At 35.5% G+C, this 22318-nt stretch overlaps 4 protein-coding genes across 6 annotated transcripts; 2 read left to right on the forward strand and 2 right to left on the reverse strand.

Annotated features, from left to right (window-relative positions):
• Positions 1–619: 619 nt before the first annotated feature.
• LOC108208166 (meiosis-specific protein ASY3) lies at positions 620–7935 on the reverse strand. 3 transcript variants are annotated; one of them, XM_064087184.1, is made up of 12 exons: positions 7794–7935; positions 5729–7150; positions 5479–5634; positions 5036–5281; positions 4825–4951; positions 4028–4159; positions 3892–3949; positions 3636–3785; positions 3504–3562; positions 2306–2440; positions 1599–1690; positions 620–1078 (listed from the first exon to the last, which is right to left on the reverse strand). In XM_064087184.1, the coding sequence occupies exons 2-12, from the start codon at positions 7142–7144 to the stop codon at positions 1007–1009; spliced, it is 2643 nt and encodes an 880-aa protein (XP_063943254.1). In that variant the 5' UTR covers positions 7145–7150; positions 7794–7935; the 3' UTR covers positions 620–1006. The 3 variants fall into 3 exon arrangements, with proteins under 3 accessions (XP_063943254.1, XP_017234157.1, XP_063943255.1); XM_017378668.2 differs by having other exon boundaries at positions 5386–5634; XM_064087185.1 differs by lacking the exon at positions 5036–5281 and having other exon boundaries at positions 5386–5634.
• Positions 7936–12877: 4942 nt separating this feature from the next.
• On the reverse strand, positions 12878–14455 carry LOC108208365 (chitinase 10). Its single transcript, XM_017378895.2, has 2 exons — positions 13954–14455; positions 12878–13302 (listed from the first exon to the last, which is right to left on the reverse strand). The coding sequence occupies exons 1-2, from the start codon at positions 14400–14402 to the stop codon at positions 12936–12938; spliced, it is 816 nt and encodes a 271-aa protein (XP_017234384.1). The 5' UTR covers positions 14403–14455; the 3' UTR covers positions 12878–12935.
• A 1787-nt stretch (positions 14456–16242) lies between these two features.
• On the forward strand, positions 16243–17826 carry LOC108207397 (tetrahydroberberine oxidase). Its single transcript, XM_017377849.2, has one exon. It carries the CDS (start codon positions 16249–16251, stop codon positions 17824–17826), a length of 1578 nt encoding a protein of 525 aa, XP_017233338.1. The 5' UTR covers positions 16243–16248.
• An 888-nt stretch (positions 17827–18714) lies between these two features.
• Positions 18715–21779, forward strand: LOC108206823 (protein S-acyltransferase 18). Its single transcript, XM_017377238.2, has 9 exons — positions 18715–18949; positions 19327–19440; positions 19549–19872; positions 20080–20148; positions 20230–20301; positions 20392–20520; positions 20595–20675; positions 20833–21003; positions 21079–21779. The coding sequence occupies exons 1-9, from the start codon at positions 18905–18907 to the stop codon at positions 21589–21591; spliced, it is 1518 nt and encodes a 505-aa protein (XP_017232727.1). The 5' UTR covers positions 18715–18904; the 3' UTR covers positions 21592–21779.
• The last annotated feature ends 539 nt before the right edge of the window (positions 21780–22318 follow it).

Below are 22318 nucleotides of genomic sequence, written 5' to 3' on the forward strand. Positions count from 1 at the left end.
GATTATAGTACTTGATATGACTGTGTGAGTCAGTGTTTCTTGTATTACTCGATGCTTAAGAGTTAAGATACTCCATATAAATTTTCAGTCTGTGAAAGTATAAAACGTCCAAGGCTTCGAGGAAGGGTGGTAACTTGGTATTAGTATTTCACTAATTAGCTCAACATATTGATTTGTTGATCAAGAAAGAATTAGTTTAAACTTATTTAAAAATACAAGCAGCAATGTTCCAACACGTGCTACCCCTGCCCCTCTCGTATCGTCTTAATTCGGCGTTATAAGTTATAAGGTGGTTGGGATTAAATACACTGTTATCCACGTACTTACCAAATCTGTTAACGTCATAAAATATTACTAACATGAATATAAATCTGTGGGGTCCTATATCGTGTTTGTTTGTGTAAACAATATACTATTAGGGGGACATAAACAATAGAAAACGCGTTCACTTTGCTGATTCGTAGTAAAGGTTTTGTGAAGCAGGAATTGAGGTATAAAGTATTGCAAATGTTGAGAATGAGGTATGTCATGGCGTAGAGTAGCCATATGTGACAAAGTTTTTCTAATATATTCACTATATTAGAACGAAACCAAATTAGAACCAAATGCAGATTTCATATTTGTAATAGCTATTTACGCAAAAGCATCAACAGCAGAGAACTAGATCATAATAAATGCACCTTGATGCATTCTCTGGTCAGATTTACAAAAGGTGTCAAAAAGCATAATACAGAACTTCTCAAGTGGAGTAGCTATTAATATATAAACTGTAAAGATATATATGTTGAGGTGACCAGAGACTACGAAGGCTTATGTAACAGCCCAGGAGATATATGTGGCCAGGTTGAAGAACAATGTACGCGTTGACATAAGAAAAAATGAGCCAAGTCTAAAGCTGTTACTTTTAACTATACAATTAAGTTCTTAGGTTCAACTAAAACTTTCAGGCTCTTCACCAACTCCTGGCATCATCTCGATGTTGCTCAAAACCAATAGGCTATACACATTAGTAGAGGACGTCCTCTTTTAGACACTCTGCTATCACATATCTCAGTTGAAGCATCTTTTGCCTTGCCGACTGCAGCAAATAGTACCAGTTGCAAGAATGCCACATTGAAATTACAAGTTCATAAGAAACTATTACTGGCATATGCACAATTTAAGATTACAGAGTTGAACAGTTTACCGCTGTTTCATACTCTTTCTATACTGTCATCTTAATGATAAATTTCATAAGTTGTGGCCTATGTAACTAATATACAAGAACATTAATTATGGAGTTTTAGCGAGTGAGAATCAAGAGTATAGTAGATCTTGTGTCCTTTTTTTCTAGACTATCTTGTATATAAGATTAAAAAACATAATATAACAATCTGAATCTGCAATAATCTGATCACATGTAGCAATTATTTAATTAAAAATGAAAGAAAAAAAAGCATAAATTATACGGTCACCAGAATGGATATCTGGATTAGAGTGTACTCTGCAGAACCATAACAACTTGACAAGGTGGCTATCAGATTCAAATCCGGGTGAATAAACAACGCATGAAACATTGCTCGAGTCATGCTGTTAAATTTGTAAGGGAAGAAAATCACCTTGTGGACCGTCGTTATTCTTCTTTCAGCACCATCAAGTTGGGTTTTGATTGCTTGTTCCGCTTCCAACATAAGTTTACCATGTGATGCTTCTGATAATATAGATCAAATAAAAGATAATTAAATTCAAAACAGAGCTTTCAAAGAATCATAATTAATATTCTTAAAGAGATGAAAGGGGGGGGGGGGGGGGGGGGGGGGGGGGAATCTATATCCACTTCGCAGCCAAATTTAATTTAAAACTTTTAGTCATGTAACTCGAGCTGCCTAGCATCATAGGCGAGTTGATCAAGGAAAGCTTGCTAACTCTTGACAATTTTTCACATGAAACATAATATCTATCTCGTAAATAAAGAAGATTAGGCTTGATTGTTAGCTGAGCACTTTCAAAAGAAAAAGTAACAAGCATAGTAAAGTATCATTTAACATAGGAAGCTTGTTCACAACTTCCATGATTCTATATACACATCATTTTTAACCTTATTAATAATAAATTTGATTGATTTGGTTTCATAATGTTGTTCAAACTTGGCAAAAATGCTTTTAAAAAGAGACGCAGAATAAATAACTGGAACCTGCTTGAACATATCAATAGCACACTAGCATTGTAAAACAGATACATCATACAACTTACAAGACAATGCAAGTCGATCAACACAATAAATAAAATCTACTTCAGAATATTATATAAAAAGAAGATGACATACTTTGTTTCTCAACAATATCTCTAAACTCTGTCTGCTGTGATTCCAACTCTTCAAAAGTACTTCGGCAATCCTGAAGATGCATATTAACCTCATTTCTGAACCTTTCGTATATGCCTTTGAGTTGTTCCTGTTGCTCTGCATTGATATTCACTAATTGTAGCTACGGTCTACAATTCAAAAAGGGGACACACATACACATGGAAGACGACAAAGAATGCGACGACAACCTATAGTGAATAAACAAGGATGCTTGGAATTTAAAACTCCTTAACAACAGAATGTTTCATTAAATGTATTTTGTTCCATATTGCTATATATGTTTGGTAATTTGACCAGCAAATCAATTTAGAATTAACATTGTAAGGTAGACAGATCCATGGAAAGTTTATACTTACTTTCCATGTGATATGTTTCAGGACATGCTAATCCATGTACTACCAAACAAAGGATCAGGTAAAAGATTGCTTTACATTTTCATTTAGGCCATATGTTTATTTTGCAAATTTTGATGATCCTTACACAGACCAAAACATAGGCAACAGGTAGCTGTATTTAATTATAGAGATTGTTACTTATAAGACTAATCCTCACACAATCTACAATTGAACAAGACTATATATAGATGAGCTCAGCCAAATTACACGAACTCTTTTACAAAAAATCAATTATTTTGTTCAAGAGTTAAGTAGTCAATAATATGTTAAAAGATTAATACTTGTTTAAAATGAGGTAGATATCTAGCATTAAATGACGGACAAAATCAAGAATTGCAGAGAAAGTGTACCAGTAAGGATTCACAACCCAGGAGTAGTAGCAATACCATTACTAATTGCAGATAATAACAGTAAATTATTTTTTTGAAAAAAATATATATAACTGTCAATAGCAACAATCTGTATATATGCACTGGTAACTTGATATTTTTCGTTCAAAAAATAAATTTCTAACCCATTCCTTATCACACAAACAGAGAACTTAATGTCACCAGCTATAATGTGAGTGACTACATAATATGCAGATTGCTGATGGATCAGAAATTGTGCAATCTAAGCAAAAATCACAAGACTTAAAATATGCCACATCTCAAATATACCATATCTCCAAATAAATTACGGTTACCATCTTCAGGTGTCCGTGTTAGAGTATAGACTAGTAAGTAGCTAAATAACAACTAATTACAATCTTACTGGTCAATCACCTTGGAATCTAATCTCTAGACGTCTCCTTTTTGTTTTACCAATGCCACTTAGCTTCCACCTGAAACATCATCCAGGGTGTAGATTAAGGACAAAGTAAATTCACTTCTAACATTTCAATTTAGATTACATACAAATCAGTTTGGATCTGAGATTCAGCATTCTGCAACTGTAGATGCATTTCCGTGGCAACAGAAGTCAAAATTTCCGCAGATCTTCTGTTAGCTACAGACTTCATCTTGCTTTTAACTCGTTTCAAAACCATAGCAAACAAAGAAACAGCTCTGGAAGAAAACAGATCAAAAGTGAAAGATCTCATATATGGTAGAGAGTTATCTACATGTTTTATTCCATGGAATGCTTATTGATGTATCCAACAAGAAATATTACCTAGCCAGCCCATCCTCTTCATTCATTTCAGAGGGAAGCTCATAGAAGTTTTCAGACACTGTGATATTAGTGCAGCAGAAAATGAATATCAAGAGCAATCAAAAGCCAAAGACGAGCAAAGTTTTAAAAATAATACCTTTTGGAGAAGATGGGGGACTGTATACGGTAGCATCAGCACCATCATTGAGCCGACATCTCTTAGTTGGATGGAATAGAATTTCTGGTTGCTGAGCTGTAGCAATTTCTGGTGTTTCAGCTTCACTTGGACCTGCAGAAACCAATAATATATTATCTAACTGGGTACAATCCCAAAAATTATAATCCACTAACCAGCATGCTTTCAGCTGAACCATCGAGTAAAGCTATCAGAATGCCTATGGAACGAACACTGGTACATATAATAATTTCTACGTACAAGTTCACTGATTATTGAATTATAAAGTATTTGAAGTAGAAGCTCAGGTGCTGTAATCATGGCTTATGGCTTTCTTACATGGATGGATGTCAATTAGTTCTATGAGGTATTATTCAGTAGAGTCACAAAGTATAGGATCCGATGGACTATTATTCAAAGTGACATCATAGTGGCTAAGATATTACTGAAAGTAATCTCCTCTGTGCTAATAAGCCACTTGACTGCTAAGCATGTACCATCATTCGATGATGAGGGATTTTGAACAACTGTACATAGTACATGCTTAGCTCATCTTTGATAAAATTGAAATGAAAGTTAAAAACATGTGAAATCAAGAGATATTTCAAACAAATATATAGAGATCTGAATATGGTTGTCATAAGAAACAACAGTAGAGAAGATACAACAGCTTAATAAATTGAAAGCAAGGTCCCAAAGATTGTTATGTTCAAACTCAGCATATACAAATTTGGCACTGGCGTCGAAACAAATAATATCAAGTAGGTGATTAGGTGAACCTTCATCAGAGCTTTCAGAACCATCTTCTTCAGATGACGGTGTAGAAAGAATGTTGGCTGTGTTCATTACTTTCTGGCTGGGAAGTGATTTCTCAACAGGAGATTCTTCCTGCTCTACCTCATCATCCTAGAGGTTCAATTAAGGAAAACCAAAAGATATAGAGACTCAAAAACACTAGAAATCAGAACATGCCATCTTATGGAAGGATACAGATATTTCTCTTTTTTTGTTCTCGTTACTTTCTGGCTGTGAAGCAAAGAAGTTCTGAAACCGCGGGAATTTTCCACTCTGAAGTACTCCCTTCATAGGACTACATACATCCTCCTGTTTTCCCTGGTCATTTATTGGCGAGAAGCCATCAAAACAGGTTTTTGTGGGGGTGTTCATTCCAAGTGTATGACTTTTGAAATCAAACCGAGGCTCTACAGGAGAATTTTCATGCTCTACCTCATCATCCTATAATTTAATCAAGGAAAAGAAAAAAGAATGCATAATAATACAGATTAGAAACAGAACATGACACTGATTTAATATCGAATCAGCAACTTTATAAAGGATACAGATACTTCTGTTTTCTTGTTCTCTTTGTTACTGTCCGATTTTGAAGCAAAGAAATTACTGAATCTTCGAATATTTTTCATGTTGTATACTACCTTCGTAGGTCTATTGACATCCTCCTGTTTCCCCTGGTTAGTTTTTAATGACGAGCCTCCAAAACAAGATTCTGCAGGAGGTTGCAAACCAAGCGTTGGAGGTTTGAAATTAAACTGAGGCTCTGAAGAAAAGTCTTCTTGCTCTACTTCATCCTCCTATAGGTTAATCAAGGACAAACAATAAAATTGAAATAATGATGTAAAAAATTAAAAACATGTCACTAGTAACCAGCATCTTTAGATAGGATACAGATATCTCTTTTGCTTCGTTGCTTTTCTTGCTATTTGGATCTGAAGCATAGAAACTCTTAAAGCTCCGGATATTTTCCATATTAATTATTCCCTTCATAGGACTATAGACATCCTCCTGATCTCCTTGTTTATTATTTGGAGACAAGCCACCAAAACAGGTTTCTGTGGGGGTGTTTACTCTGTGCGTAGGACTGTTAAAATCAAAATGAGGCTCTCCATTGTTCCTCAGTGATGGACCGATACCATCCACTTGTTCATCCACACTTTTTGGAAATATTGATTCAAAATTACCACCCGGCTTATCAGTCTTCTCAATAAATGGGAATTGGTAAGAGTGTCTACCAGTACCTTTTTTGAATCCAGATGAACTGTCAATATGATCTTCCATATACCCAGTATCAGTTACATGGAAAGTCTCAGATGCATTGCTGCTTTTAGGAAAATGCAACTTGCGTGGTTCAATTGTGGAACAGTTTTTCTTTCTGCCCCTGGAACCAGAAGAACCGCCAATGGTAGCAGAAGTAGTTCTCCTAGACAATCCTTCATTAAAAAAGAATGTAGTTTTTTCTATCTGCTTATGTCTATCACTAGATGAAGGTGCATTTGTGGTCTTGTGTTGTTGGACTTTAGTAGGTCTCTTCCGAGTTAAAGATCGTGTCACTGGCCTCTTCATGGTATGACTCGGACCGTCAGAATCACTTTCTATTGTATCAGAATTCTGTCTGGGCTTAACAGCAGAACTTTTCTTTTCATCACTTTTCTGTTCTGGCTCTAAATTATCAGTGCAATTGTTTTTAGTCTGAGAGTTGGATAATTCCTTGGTTGGTGTTGAAACAGCTGCCAACGCTTCCCAAATCTTCATCCGTAAAGCTTCATGTCCCTGTTTTTCTGTATACACGGGTTTCTCCAGCACCACTTCTTCAACTGGATCTTTTAATTTTTGACCAATTGCAAATGAAACTTCCTCAACCCTGTTAGAGCTACCATCTCTCTGTCCCTTCTTGCCATAAGTAACACTGCCAAACTTCTTTTGCTGTCCATCATCAGACTTTAAAACCGACATTTGACTGGAATTAAATTTCCTGGTGTTTTTCGGTGAATTGTTTGGAACATTGTATCTCTGACCCTGTTTTGGATCAAAAACTCCGGTTGGAGTGGCAACCAACAGGGAAGCCTCATGCACTGCAGCCTCACTCTCCTTTTCTTTACCTGCATCTTTGCCCTTCCCATTCTTGCGCGTTTCTTCATTAGTATTCTCTTTGCTAGAGCCCAGATTCCCTGTAAACGGCACAGCACCATATTCTCTTATGTCACTAGGCTTTTTTGCAAACTGATCCACCACAATCCCTATAGACACCTTCCTGGATTGACTACTCGGATGGTAATTACTCCCAAAACTCCGACACTGACTCATTGTATCCTAGTATTAACAATATGAATCCATAAATACATCTTGCTATTACTAAAATATGACATGCTGCAACAAATTACAACAAACAGAAACTACCAAGTGTAAAAAACCACAAAAGTAAACTTAAGAAGAAATAACAAACTTAAATCACGTGAAATCGGAGTCAAGACAGGGTGTATAGGATGTAAAAAAGCAAGCGCTCAGCTGCTTACGTCTTAATATAGACAAATACAGCTTTGTAAAATACAAATCATGAGCATATTACAAAAGTTTCTATAGTCAGATACTCTTCATATATGTTTCTAAGCGAAGCACTTTGGAATCGAGTAAATCAACCAATCGAGCATCAAAACCCTAGATGTATCATACATATATAAACGAATGCGTACATAAACACAAAATTAGAATGACACAAACAGTCCGTACTAATCGAAATCAATGATTACAGACAGAAATTTACTTGGAAAAATAAAACATTATCACAATTCAAGTAGTCTTCTCTCTCTCTCTCTCTCTCTCTCTCTCTCTCTGTGTGTGTGTGTGTGTCTTTTGGTGAGAGTGTGTTTGTAATTAAGAGTGAGGAGAGATATGCAAATGATAAAAATTGATACATAAGGAGCCGGTAAAAATAAGCAAGCGGTGATAAACATACCGGAACGGCGCTCTAGTAAGCGGAAGCGGTGGTTAGAAGCTCCGATATGTGATTTGCGATCGGGGAGAGGTTGAAATTTAAACGGGAGGGAGATCAATATGCACCACGGACGCGGGAAAATAAGTTGGGGGAGAGACCACTGTATGCGTCTCAAACTCGGGGCATAAAATGAAAAAAAATGTTAAGCTCATGACAATAGATTAACGATTTTTCGCGCTTAGTTGTAAGAATAATTTAAATTAGTTTTTCTTGGCCTTGCTCTCGAAATTTTTTTAGTAGGGAAAAAAGTAAATGTAAGTAAAAATAAAATATATTTTCACTTTTATCTATTTTTAGAGTAAAAGTTTTGAAGTGAAATTATGTTATAATTGCATCCATTTTAACTTGTTTTCGTTCTTTTAAAAAACTCGGCGCACAAAAAGAAGTGGAAGTTTTATAACTTTACTTCATCTTCACTTGTTTTCCTCCCGTTTATAATTCGGGAATATCGCGTTTAATAATTGCTAATTAGGATTTGGGGTTTGAGGGCACGTGTCCGTTATAATGAAAAAAAATACTCCCTCTATTCCGATTTATCTATCTTGTTTGACTTTTTGTGGTCAAATTGAACAAATTTTGACCGGCATTTAGTAATTATACTTATATGATCTTGAAAATCGGAAAAATACATTTTAAATTAGAATGTATATAGATTCTATTAATATATTTTTTATAATTTTTTCAAATTATTTTATATATGTAAAGAGTTTGGTCAATTTGACCGTAAAAAATCAAACAAAACAAATAAATTGGGACGGAAGGAGTATAATTAATCTTAAGAGATTGTTATTATATAGATGCGTACAGATGCGAACTCAATGTTTAACTCACCCGATTCAACCCTCCGATATGTTTTGATTAGGCCTCGTATCGGGATGAAGTCAAAAAATAATATATAACAGAAAATAAACTTGACAATTATTATTTAACATCAATTTTGCTCGTTTCTTTTAACCCCTAATGAATACATTAGATGTTTCTTTTGACCCTCAAAGAATATTCTCTTGGTCCCCTTTTACATGTCCATTTTGATTTTTAATATGTCAAATTGACTAATTTTTGACTAAACATTACAAATTATCAGTTTGTTATTTTTAAAATGAAAGTTGCATAATAAAGTAGACTAAACATACTTTATGATGATATATTTATTATTGTTTTTTTCTATTGAATAATATATGTAAATTTCTGTCAAAATATAATCAATTTGACTGATAAAAATCAAAAATGACATATAAAAGAGGACGGAGGGAGTACATTACAATACATTACATGTTCCTTTTAACCTTAATGTTTAATGTCCTTTTAACGGTCTAAATAACTAAACAAAATTAATAGAGTCTCCCCGACAGCGGCACCAAAAACTCTTTGGGATTTCTGTTTCAAGAGAGGTAGATTTTACCACGTTTTTTGGCTTTGGTATGTTCGTACAAATTTACAACGGAGGAAGCTGATAACTCTGCACTTCTATCTTCCGTAGTCGAGGCATATACTCGTTAAAATGCCTCACTAAGCTACATAGCCTATTACACTTTTACTTAGTATCAACAAGATCTCACAAGTTGTCCTTAAGACTTACAACTTCTGTTAAATTTGTGGTGTTTAGGGTCACTATGATTATGAATGTTCATATAATGTTTTCAATTCTCAAAATTTTCAGTTGGGACAAGTGAATGATTATCAAGATGAACATGGGTACAAATTATAATCAGTACTTTGATTCTTGTGATCAACAATGAATGGATCAACCAGATTTCTCTTTCATGGATAATAATATTCAGAATTTCTCATATCATGATAAACACCAATTTCAGCAACAACACAATGAAGAACCGCCACTACAACAATATGTGTCGCATGAGCAACAATACTATCAACCTCAATATGAGCAATCATAATTTCAAGAATATCTATATACTCATCAACTACAACAAGAGCTACAAGTTCCTCTTACCAATGTAGATGTGCTATCAAATCAGACGAATGAGGTATGCGATATGTTGATAAATATGAACATGAGTTTTGAGGATGGTATTATGAACTTTCAGAGAAGTTTTGAAGAGAGTATCAAGATGATTAAGGAACTTAAAGCTAAAATATTGATTATGGAGGCTCAAATCACACAGTTGGCTAGTTATCCTACTACATGGCAAACCGAATCTTCTCTATTTTCATCTTTCCAGGTTGAAGATGACATAAGTACTATCATTCTTACAGGTGATGAAGAGTGTGGTAGTTTTTCAATCTGTGTTGATGATGTGCTTGTTGATAAAGAGGAGGATCATGTCATTATCAATGTAATATGATGATGATGTTGTCATTCTTACAGGTAGAGGTGGCAAAATGTGGTTTTGCTTTGGTTTTGGTTCTAATGAAATGGATTTAGTTTGGATAAGTGAACCAAAACTATTTTCAAACCATATTTCAATAAATATGGTTATGGTTTTAGTTTGAATTATGGATAAACTATTTTAAGTTTAAGGAAAAAGCCAGCAGCTCTGTCAACAAACAAAATTCAAAAATGAAAGAAACACAAAATCGACCAAGGGGAACTGCTACACAGTTATGGATGAACAGTAGATTGTTGGTTCTAATAGATTGGGACGAGGAGAGTGGGCCCCACAGATTGAAGAATGAGAAATAAAACAACCGCCTCCGCTAAAGCACAGTGCGTGTCTGCACAGTGTGTGTATTGATATTCTACAAAATCTCTCTCGTTATTATTTCCTACACCAAATATAAAGCAGCCCCATCATTATAGAATTCGCAATTTGTGTTTTTCTTATAAAACTGCCGTTACTTTGATGGATATTAATAACATACTAACGTAGGCTCCTTCATTTCCCCAAGAAATGTGGTTAGACCCATATTTTGTGAGAAATATGAGATTAGAAACCAAACCAAATCCATTTTTTTAAATGTGATTTTATATTGATCCAAATCCACATTTTTGGTTTGGTTTGGATTGGTTTAATGGTTTTGCAACCATATTGCCACCTCTACTTACAGGTGATGAAGAGTGTGGTAGTTTTTCAATCTGTGTTGATGATGTGCCTGTTGATAAAGAGGAGGATCATGTCATTATCAATGAAATATGATGATGATGTTGTCACTTCTTCATCCTATGTGAGCGACGCCCGGAAATATTTTTGGAATTTTATTCAAGACAAGCCTCGATGAATAAGAATTTTAACTGAAGCTGATAAGTCACAGGGGGTGTTTGGATTGAAGAAGTACTCGCTTTTTTGAAGGAGAAGCCCACTTCAGGAGCCCGAGGTCTGTTTGGATAAAAAAGTCGAAGTGCTTTTTTTTTTTTGGGATTTCAGTGCTGGAAGTGAGAAGCTACGTTCCTTTGCTTCTTTTTTTGCTTCTCTCTTCTTTCGTGTCTCGTGAGAAACAAAACAATCTAACCCCTTCACCCTACGATATTTTCTAATTCTAAAATAAACCAAAAAAAAAAAAATACTTTTTTGATTTATTTTATTTGTTACCTAGTTTTATCTATTATTAATGGAAAAAACTATTTTAAAAAATATCAAGTTTAATTATTTTGTATTTCAATTATTATGCGTTAAAGTTTAATTATTTTGTATCAAGTTTTATTACTTTTAAAATATATTTCAATCATTTTGTATTTTAATTTATTACCAAGTTTTATCTATTATCAATATAAAAAAATTTAAAAATAATTATAATACTAAAAACTGTACCAACTTAGAGCAAGTCCACAGTGTCCTAGCAAATGCTTTATAAATATAATAAAATATTGTGTCCTAGTGACTTAAGAGATTATCTTAATGTATCAAGTCCAACAACATGCCTCACTATTGTGCCCTGTTACTAAAATAATAATATATATTTGAATTGTTATTTGAGGGAAATGAAAAAGAGGGAGGAGAGAGATGTAGTGGAATGATACGAAACTATTTTTTTTATTGATAGGGCATGCATAGTGGAGCCTCAAAAATAAGGCACTTGTTACATGTCCTAGTGTTTTGAGGCACCACTTGGACATTGTTGTAGCATTGATTTGCTTCATGTGCCTTAAATTTTGATTTAGGACATCAATATAGGGCACTCTTGGACTTATCTTAGAAGTCAAACTATCCAAACACTAAAAAAAACTTAAAAGTTAAAATTTTGCTTTTACTTCTCAATTCTACTCCACTCCTTTGGTTTAAGCAAAAAGCTACTTCTTTTAAACTCGTCCAAACGGCCCCGTAAACTTGTATCTCACCGTTACAGGCACTACTTCTGTGACACATTAGGACCTAGATGACAGCCACAGCCTGCGCAGGTAATTTGATAAATCATACATTTCTTTGATGAGACGCTTTTCCGCTCAATGACTCCAAGTTCACCTGCGTTAGGAACAAGATTTCCCGTTCTATATATTGGAATTATCATTCATCTAGATGATGATAAGCTCATAAGCAGTTTTGAGGACTTGAAAAACTGCAGAGCGAAGGCCAAATTGCGGAAGCAGTTGAGCATGACCAACTAAAGATGCTGATAAATTCTACCACAACCTTTCGCTTTAGGGTTGCGAAGGTGGCGCATTTCGTACTTTGATTCTCACATCAGTTACTTCCCTAATTTGATTATCTCATCTTGGACTCTTGTATTTTGGAATTTCCTGTATAGCTGTTGACAATAAAAACAGCTAGTAGCTAAAATTTTACCAGGAGTAGTTTCTTTACTACTTATATACAAATTCAGTTAATTAATGTGTTCTAGAAAACATAGTGAGAACCCTTTGCTATATTTTATCCCAAATTGCCTTGGCCGGACAAAAAAAAACAAAAACTCAGAGGCTCCACTTCTCATGCCGTCTACTAAAGTATCAGCCATCATCCATCATTTTCTGGAATGTAACTACTTTAACAATTTTATACTACTATTGTTTATGTTTCTCTGAGAATGAAAACTACTATTGAATACAACACTTTCAACATTTTAGTTTTGTTTTTTTGTACATTACTTGTTGTCTTGTATATTTATTTGTCCTATCTCGATTTTGTATGTGTAACTTGCTCGTTGATAAGTTGCGAGAGGGTGAGATATACGCATATCTATTATTGAAACGAAGGCGGAATACATTGATTAAAATGATTTCTGAGACTCACAATCCAAATTAGGTCCAGTGTCAACCTTGAACAATTTGGCATATCTCTGGAAATACCCTATTCTATCATTGACCCTTGCATCACTAACTATACCGCATTCTAGTCCCCCGTTAATTATATTTGTAACCAACCCGTATCCGGCTGTCCGATTAGCAGCCAAGTCGGCAGCAGTGGGCTTGTATTTCCCTGTCATGACGTCGTGGCACGATGGCTTTGGCTTTTGCTCAGTCATCCAGAACCAGAGCGCAGTTTTGAATGCGGTCACAGAGCTGTTGGATACGAGTTCTGGCGTTTTGAGACCGTCGAATCCCAAGGCCTTTCCAGCAGGACCATAGTTGAAATTCCTGCACATGTCAAGTTCATCCTATAAGATCATTGTTATTTGCATAATTTTTTTGTAATTTCTTTTATCATTCCACTTATATCCAAATTCATACTAAAAATTATAAAAAAACGATTAGCAGCTGGCCTGTTTGAGTTAGTTATTATTTGTCACACACGTGCAGAAGTCAACAACGCTTGGGTAGAGGTTACTTCATAAAAATATCAGTTGCACACAGTTGACATCTACATACAAGGAAGGTTCCAATAAAAGTTTGAATGAGTAGAATACTAGAATACAACTGCAGATCCCCGTAGTTCCTGCTTATCAATTTAATAAATTTTGGGTGATTTCGTATTAGTTGTGGAGGCGGCAGGTTGTTCATCAATGAAAGTGACTTAAATTTTTATCCTACAAGCTAGTTTCAGTAACACTCTAATGTCATACAAGTCTATCGGAACTTATGTGGAAATGATACTGTATCAAGTGACCAGTTCTTGTGCACAGTATTCATTAATCTCGTAAAATCCTAGATTCCTAGCATTGAAGTATCAAGCCATGTTTCTAATTGTAGTTAGACTCTGTAACTAGTGAGGTATCCAGCTAGATGGTGCTTTAGAAGGAAAAGGAACATTTTGAAATGATTGAGTTTAGTAGAGAAAGACACTAGTACCATGAAAGCTGAATAGGTCCTCTTCCGTGATAAGTTTTGTTAGGATAACAAGGCCATTGCAGGTCCGTGGAATCACAGTAGCTACTCCCAGGACTAATCTCTTCCTTGTAACACAGACCCCAAGAATACGGTCCGTCCGGTGCAGTGGCCCATCCTCCAGTGGTCTCGTGGGAGATTTGTGCAAGAAACGCTGCTATTTCGCGCTTTCGGGTTGCAAGGCTTCCAGAATTGCCAAAACTGGGGAAGCGTTTGGTTGCTTTGATGAAAGCAGAATAACCGTAGAAGTGGTTAGCTGGACATGCAGAGTCGTCTTTATGCAAAAAGATTGATTTGTAAAGATCTCGGGTGATAATCTGTGAAGTTTTTGTTGCTTGGGACGAAGAGAATGTAGTTGAAGAGAAGATTATTAGTGTGAGAAGAAGCAGAGGAAATGAAAGGGGAGGTGCCATATGTAAGGTGCAAGTGAGGTTTGATGTTGTTAGTTTGTGGATGAATAAGTGGTGGGAGTGGACATATTTATATTGTTTCAGAATGGGCATAACAAAATTACAGTTGACTTTTGAAATAGAAATGGTATTAGTGATGGGTTCAAGTATATAGTAGTATGATTATATGATTTTATTTGAATAGATGATTAATTATATGAAAAGATGATAACGATGATGGCTAGACTTGTTCTAAGGCTTCTTCTGTTAATCTTTTGCTATCAGCTAGTTACAGTTAATAATGTGTTTCTTGTGCTAATTAACCCAACAGAACATATCAGCTCTCAAGAGAACTAGAAGTGAAAAAAAGCTCACATTCTTGAGCTTATGTCTGTTTAGCCTTAGGAATACAACATTCACGTAGCCTTAGGAATGTGTTAAGAGGGGATTTATCAAAAAAGATACTCTGTACAACACAACGGATAGTATATGTTTGGGACAGTATTAGGTGGGTTTTGGCCGGGGCTTAAAAGTCCGGCTTCTGGATTTATGAGCTAGAAGCACTTATTCGTACCGTTTGTGTAAAAAGTCAATAAGTACTTTAAAGAAGTTGAAGTTGAGAATGCTAGTTTTTTTGTTTCACGGCTTCTACTTCTTTCCCAAATATTTTAATCACTTATAAGTCTTAACTTGTCTCTAACTTCTACTTCACTTTTATATTTTAAGCAATAAACACTTATTTTAAACTCACCCAAACGGCCGCTTAGTGTTGAAACGGCCCCTTAGTGCTGATATTTTAAACAAAAATATCAGCTCTCAAGAGAACTAAAGTAAGAATATGGTGATTGCTGACATTCTGTTTACGAATACAACAATCACGTTTAATTGTGCTTGTTGCGATAAATTTAAAATGTTCTAGGATACCGCCAGATAATCAAGTAAACCTGAGTAATCCGACGAGATACCAGCACAAAATCTCTGATGAGTAAATTGTAGCCGTAGTCCCTCTAGGCATCCGATCCGACTTGTTGGGATTAGTTTTCTGGATCTGCAGATGGAGTAGTAATTTAAATTGTAGTTAACATAGCTCCATATGTTAAAATCATAGAAACCAATGAAGATAATTAAATTGTACACATCTGGATTACGTATCTGCATTCACTATTAGGTGTATTGCCGTTAAGATGTGTTAATCCAGGTGTATTGCCATTAAGATGTTAATCTGGAGTTTTATCAACTACGCAAGTTACCAGGCCCTTGTAAACAGGAGTAACTAACAATCTAGCTAACTAACTGACCAAATAATCTCAGAGTTCATCAGAAATTTTGCCAGCAAATGCATAAACAGGAAGCCCGAAGCCACATCTTTGTAACATATTTTATTCCGTCGGCAGAGACATAAGTGGTTTAGTTTAACTTTAAAAGGTGTTTATTGCTTATAAGTGAGGAGTGAAAGTTGCTGGTAAGTAAAAAGATTTTTTGTTTATATGTTTAGATAATTTTTTTGATACTTAACAGGCATAAAACTTATTAATATAATAATAAAATATTATAAATTATTTTTAAAGTGATCCTATACATATTTATAAAGTCTAAATTAAAAAAAGTCACCAAGAGAAGTTAAGATTTTCAACTTGTCGTATTTTGACTTACAGGTCATAAGTTTGTTTATAGCTTCTTTATTACGAAGAAATTGTTCTAAGTCAAAAAGTCGGTATATAAGCCAAACAGAGCCAAAAATCCCGGAATTTATCCAGAAAATAAAAGAAAATAAAAAATGATCATACTGCTGAACTTGCACTTGGACATCATCTATAAATGTGTGTTTAGGATGAAAATGTTGTTAATATGTTCAGGTAATAAGAACAAAATGAGAAACTTCATTTGCTTATTGCTTTCGCTTCTTTCTTTTAATCTTTTGCCAGTAATTTCTTCTGCATCTGCATCTTATGGCAATCATCAAGATTTTGTTGGATGCCTTGTTTCAAACTCCACATCTATGAAAGAAGTTATTTACACCCGAAGCAACTCCTCTTACGCCTCTGTCTTGGAGTTTTCTTTGCACAACCTGCGTTTTGCAACACCTGAAACTCCAAAACCTCTTGTCATTGTGACCCCCATGCAAGAATCTCAGGTCCAAACTGTGGTGTATTGCTCCAAGAAGCATGAGTTGGAGATGAGGATTCGTGGTGGTGGTCATGATTTCGAGGGTATATCTTATGTATCTCAGGTCCCATTTGTGTTGCTTGATATGATTAATCTTCGGTCAGTTGATGTTGATCCTGTAGCTGCAACTGCATGGGTTCAATCTGGTGCAACGATGGGTGAGGTTTACTATGCAATTGCTCAAAAAAGTAAAACACTTGGTTTTCCAGGGGGAACTTATGCCAGTGTTGGTGTGACTGGACTAATCGGTGGAGGGGGGTATGGTGTCTTGAGACGAAAGTATGGCCTTGCTGCTGATAATGTCATTGATGCTCGTATGGTGGACGTTAATGGAAGAATTATTAATCGCGGATCAATGGGTGAAGATCTATTTTGGGCCATCAGAGGTGGTGGCCCTTCCAGCTTTGGGATTATTCTTTCTTGGAAGTTGAACCTAGTTTCTGTCCCAGAAAGAGTCACCATATTTAGTGTCACAAGGACTATACAACAGAATGCAACTGATATTGTTTGGCGCTGGCAAACGCTTGCTCCCAGCCTTCCAAAAGACGCGGAGATAAGAATCCAAGCAAATACAGTCAAGAAAGACAGCCTTGCAGATGATACAGCAATAGTAGTAAGAATTTTAGGCTCGTACCTTGGGGGCGTAGATAAACTACTTTCACTAATGCAAGAAATATTCCCAGAACTGAATTTGGTTCACAAAGATTGTGTTCAAGTTAGTTACATTCAGTCTGTGCTGTATTTCGCCACCAATTCTGTTGAACAACCTCTTGAAACTCTCTTGGATAGGACTACATTCAAAGTTCCTTGCAAGGTGAAAACAGACTACGTGACACGACCAATTTCAAAAGAAGGCTTGAATGGAATCTGGGAAATGATGCTAAAATCTGATCCGGACACGACAAGCCTGTTCTTGACTTCGTATGGGGGGAAAATGGATGAAATTTCAGAATCTGCAATTCCATTCCCACATAGAGCTGGTACACTATACATGACCTCCATCAGAGTGCTGCGCGATACCAAAAAGGCCTTGGACTGGATCAGAAGCTTTTACAGCTACTTGACTCCATACGTGTCGTCTCCAAGGACGGCGTATGTGAATTTTGTTGATCTTGACTTGGGAGTGAATAATGAAAATGGTGTCACAAACTATACAGAAGCCAGCAAGTGGGGTAAAATGTACTATAAGAATAATTTTGATAGATTGGTTCACATCAAGTCCAAAGTTGATCCTACTAACTTCTTCGGACACCAGCAAAGTATCCCTCCTGGCTCCTCTTAAACGCATGTAAAATTAAGGTTCTGCATGTTTATGTCCTGTTTGTTTGCCTTTATCTTCGGATAGTTTGCTCGGCTCTGGTTCCAGCAAAGTGCTGAAAAATGAGTTGACATATCACAAATAAAAATTATAGCCAATCGCTTCAAAAAATGACACTTCAACCAATACCAATCTATTGTCTAAGCTCTTATGTCGATCCACTACAGCCGCATGTAGGAGGAGGATTACACCTCACTAATTATCATATTAAATTTATATATTCTATTTCCAACAATTTAAATATTAATAACATACTATTTTTAAATTATACTCAACCAATATAACTAATACCATCAAAGTAAAATGTCTTACAAATATATTTTAAATATAAAATATATCTCTAGCAACAGACACATATTAAGTTAAAACTGAATACAAATACAATTAATAACAAATATTATATTATTTAAATTGTAATTTAAAAAATTTGAATAAATAATAAAGGTTACTTGTATGAGATATAATGCACTTAAGTAAGAATGTACTTATCCTTAAAGTTATATAAACACATAGAAAATTTTGCATTTAATTTGTATGCGACTAAAACTAAATTTCAAAACTATATAGTGGGTTGACATACACATTAATCTTAACCGTATGAAAATACACTTTTACTGTAATTAATAATGAAAATGCTCCTGACAAAAAGATAAAAATAAAATAATAATGAAAATGCTGATATAGTGTAAATATTATTTACAAGTATCCGACTACAAATTGTAAATAAATTATAGTCAAGAAAAATGTGAAGTATAGCTGGAAGGAGAAAAATGTAAAGTATAGCGATAGGTTTTGTGGGCCTGGCAGAACAAATGAGACAAGCCCACACAATGATCATCAAAATCAGATCTCTCAGTTTTTCAAATTTCAAAAATAACAGAGAAAATGAACCGTTGGAGGAAGTGCACAAGCCGCCAATCAGTTTTAAACATAATGAAATTGTCAACCACACCCCTTTTTTCATCCCCTAAAGTCTCTCACATGGATTCTTGAAGCTCACAATATCATCTTGTATACATAAGTTATACATACAAACAAGAAAATGATGAGAAGCCATGGTTGGCAACGCCCTCTGCACCCTTTGCAGGTAAATTTCTGTGTACCCTTTTGTTGTTTTTATGCAAATTGGATTAAAGATCTCACTTTTAGTGCAAAGATTCAATCTTTATAACATTCTTGATATAATTTTGTGTTAATTGACTAGATTTGCATTGTACACACTTTAAAATAGTTTGGTTTTTGCTTATTCTCGAAACCCATATTAAATCAATTTACTTCTTGATTAATGAAAATTTTTAAGCAAACATACGAGATATAACCGGTATATCCCACAAGGTCTAGGGAAAGGTAACATGAGACCAGATCTTATCTCATGTGAAATTGACTAAATTGGTGTTTTGAAACCCTTGATATTGAGTAATGTTGCTTAATTTTGTTGTATGTGTTTTTTGGGTGGTATTGCAGATTGTAGGAATGTCAATTTTCAGTTTCTTGGTTGTGGCCTTTTATTGCTTTTTGGGGCTTTTCCTTGGAAATCGAAGTGCAGAGATCAGCGTTACTACAATATATTCCTTTGTGGTGAGAATGCGACAATGGCACATATTACTCATCATTTATCTTCTTCTTCTTACATGTTCATGAAATTGATAAGAAATTTAAGGCGTTAACAAATTGTTCAATTCTCAGGTACTTGCAGTTATGTTTTTATTCGTAAGATGCACTGCCATCAACCCAACTGATAAAACCAGCTCTAGGAAGCTGAAAAAAAGAGCCAATTTGGTTTTGAAGTTAAATTATGGGTTTGTATTTAGTCAGCTGATTGTGAGGTTTTTTAGAAGGATGGAGCGCAAGATTCTGAGGAATTTTATAAGGAGGAAATATCTTGATCCATGGAAAACTAGTGCTCAAATGGAACCCCTTTTACCATTTCCACTCGTCATGAAAGATGATGCAATTGCCCCTGATCCTAAAGAAGATGATATCTCCTTCTGTGCTCTCTGCGACATGGAGGTTGGTATTGCTAAGATTAGGGGAGTATCAACTGGGCTATAATGTCAGTGATAGTAAGTAAGATAATGAGCTATTGTAGGGAATAAGTGAGAGAGAAAGATTGTATACATGAATGCAAATTTGAGTAGATGGAAATATTGAAATGAGAAAGCGTGATATGTATTATGAATCATAAGATACTTTCTTACAAGAATTGTTTCTTATCAGGTGAAAAAGCATAGCAAGCACTGCAGGACTTGCAACCGATGTGTTGAAGGGTTCGACCATCACTGCAGAGTAAGAAGCATGTTCTTTCATTGTTTGTCTATGTATAGAGTTTGAGCCAGTAATAACAAGACTTGCATTTGGATGTTATAGTGGCTGAACAACTGTGTTGGTAAAAGGAACTATACAACATTTATCCTTCTCATGGTATTTGTCTTGTTGATGGTAAGCAATCCTAATTCTTTCCTCTTTTTTTTCCTGAGTACGCTTATAACGGCATAGAGGTATAAGCTCATCCAATGGTTCCAATTTCAGCTATTAATAGAAGGAGGGACTGCTCTTGCAATATTTATTAGATGCTTCACTGATAAACGAGGTGTAGAGCACGAATTAGAGAGAAGGCTGTACATGAAGTTTCCCAGAGGACTTCTGGCAGCAATATCTGTAAGCTTTCTTCTTGACATCAATGATCAATGTACTTTAGTTTTGGAATGATATTAACTGTCTCTATGCTACAGATGTTGCTGGTTTTATTGACAGCATACAGTTCTGCTGCATTGGGACAACTTTTCTTCTTTCACGTTGTTCTCATCCGAAAGGTATTAATAATAAGTTAAATGATTCATCGATAGATTACAGTTTATTTGCGTGGTTTGCTATCTGCTAGGATGTTGCTGTTTCACTCCAATTCATATATTATATATTAAGTTTATTGATTTCAAAACTAGAAGTAAATGGAATTTTCTTTTGTGGTAGGGAATGAAAACTTATGATTACATATTGGCAATGAAAGAGGCAAACCAGTCTATGGAACTAGAATCAATTGATGATTCAGATTTCTCTTCAGACGACGAGAGCATCGACTCAGACTTGTCTGAAAAGCCCTCTTTTATTTCGAAGTTCATATGCAGGGACCAAGTTAATCAGGTATATTTGTAAAATGAGTAGTTTTGTTCGCAGGTAAACAGCAGATGTCTAATTTAATTACGTTTTGAGTTGCAGAAACCACAAAGATTGTCCATAAGAATAGATAAAGAACCTGAACAACCCATATTGAACAAGAAGCAAGGCTTCCATGCAAGTATCAATCCATGGAAACTAATAACAATGAATCGGGAGAAAGCTCTCCTGGCAGCTGCTAAAGCCAGGGATAAGCTCGCGGAAGAAAAGGCAACGTCTGAACAAGATTCGCTGAAGCCATTACCACTGGAGACGAAAAGAGGACCATCTATTAACATAGAGAAAGATATGGCAAGTGAGGTCTCCGGTTCAACAACTATCATCTCCCAAGCAAATCATTCAACATCACCATCACTATTTTCAAGTCCAAGGAGACGGTTTTCCAGCTCCCCATCAAGAACAGCGGCTGCTGTAGCAGCTTCACCAAAGCATAGATATAAAAGCAGTTTCGACTTAAAGTTAACTGAGGTCTCGCAGGAGCTTGAGACTTATATATCGAGGCAAGTTTTGTGTTCTGTACTGAAAGAAACCGGGTGTGAAGCTTCTCCGAGATAGAATTTCAAATTTGATTTTTCTCAGCCTTTGAGAAAGGCTCTGATTGTACCTTAAATCTGTATGTAGTACTAATTTTTTGGGATCCTACAGATACATGTATGAATATGATGTGAAACTAATTATCTCTGAGCACAAGTTGTGTGGATCATGTAGAGTCTTTTTTACTTGGGCTGCTTCTTGCCAAGGAAGTTCTCCTGTCTACAGATCTATGTTGTCTTTGGTCGGGGTGAATGGATACGGAAGGAACGAAACACGGGTGTCTGGAATGGAAGCTCTGAAGCAGTTGCAGTGTAGCTAATGAAAATTATTGCAAAAGGCTCTATGGTTGGGTTGCTTTTAGACAAACAACAACCTCCTAGACTACTGCAATGTTCATTCAAACATTTCATCAACAATTATGAAACAGTCTCTCTCATTTTTCAACACTTTCCGGGCCACTAATCAGATATTAATTCTGCTGTCAGAGGAGTGGATAGATTCTAATATGGACAACATAAATCTCCTAGACTACAAGTTTGCCTTTGCAGCTATGCTCATTCAAGCATTTCATTAACAATTATGAAATAGTCTTCTCATTTTTCAACACTTTTTGGGCCACTCATCAAAGATTAATCGGCTGGCAAAGGAGTGGATAGAATCCAGTATGAAGATCGGATCATTCGTTGCGATCCTTTAACATGCAACATTTGTCATTTGCCTACCTTCAAACTTCATAGCTGCCGGTCAG

Source organism: Daucus carota, chromosome 2, assembly GCF_001625215.2.
Source record: "Daucus carota subsp. sativus chromosome 2, DH1 v3.0, whole genome shotgun sequence".
Taxonomy (NCBI): Eukaryota; Viridiplantae; Streptophyta; class Magnoliopsida; order Apiales; family Apiaceae; genus Daucus; species Daucus carota.

Coding starts and splice junctions, on each gene's coding strand:
- LOC108208365 (XM_017378895.2), bottom strand. CDS start 14,402: ATGGCACCTCCCCTTTCATTTCCTCTGCTTCTTCTCACACTAATAATC. Junction 13,303..13,953: donor GGACCTATTCAGCTTTCATG/GTACTAGTGTCT, acceptor TGACATGTGCAG/GAATTTCAACTATGGTCCTG.
- LOC108206823 (XM_017377238.2), top strand. CDS start 18,905: ATGATGAGAAGCCATGGTTGGCAACGCCCTCTGCACCCTTTGCAG. Junction 20,676..20,832: donor ACGTTGTTCTCATCCGAAAG/GTATTAATAATA, acceptor CTTTTGTGGTAG/GGAATGAAAACTTATGATTA. Junction 21,004..21,078: donor GCAGGGACCAAGTTAATCAG/GTATATTTGTAA, acceptor TTTGAGTTGCAG/AAACCACAAAGATTGTCCAT.
- LOC108207397 (XM_017377849.2), top strand. CDS start 16,249: ATGAGAAACTTCATTTGCTTATTGCTTTCGCTTCTTTCTTTTAATCTT.
- LOC108208166 (XM_017378668.2), bottom strand. CDS start 7,144: ATGAGTCAGTGTCGGAGTTTTGGGAGTAATTACCATCCGAGTAGTCAA. Junction 3,786..3,891: donor GAAGAGGATGGGCTGGCTAG/GTAATATTTCTT, acceptor GTTTTCTTCCAG/AGCTGTTTCTTTGTTTGCTA. Junction 1,691..2,305: donor AGATATTGTTGAGAAACAAA/GTATGTCATCTT, acceptor CTATATTATCAG/AAGCATCACATGGTAAACTT.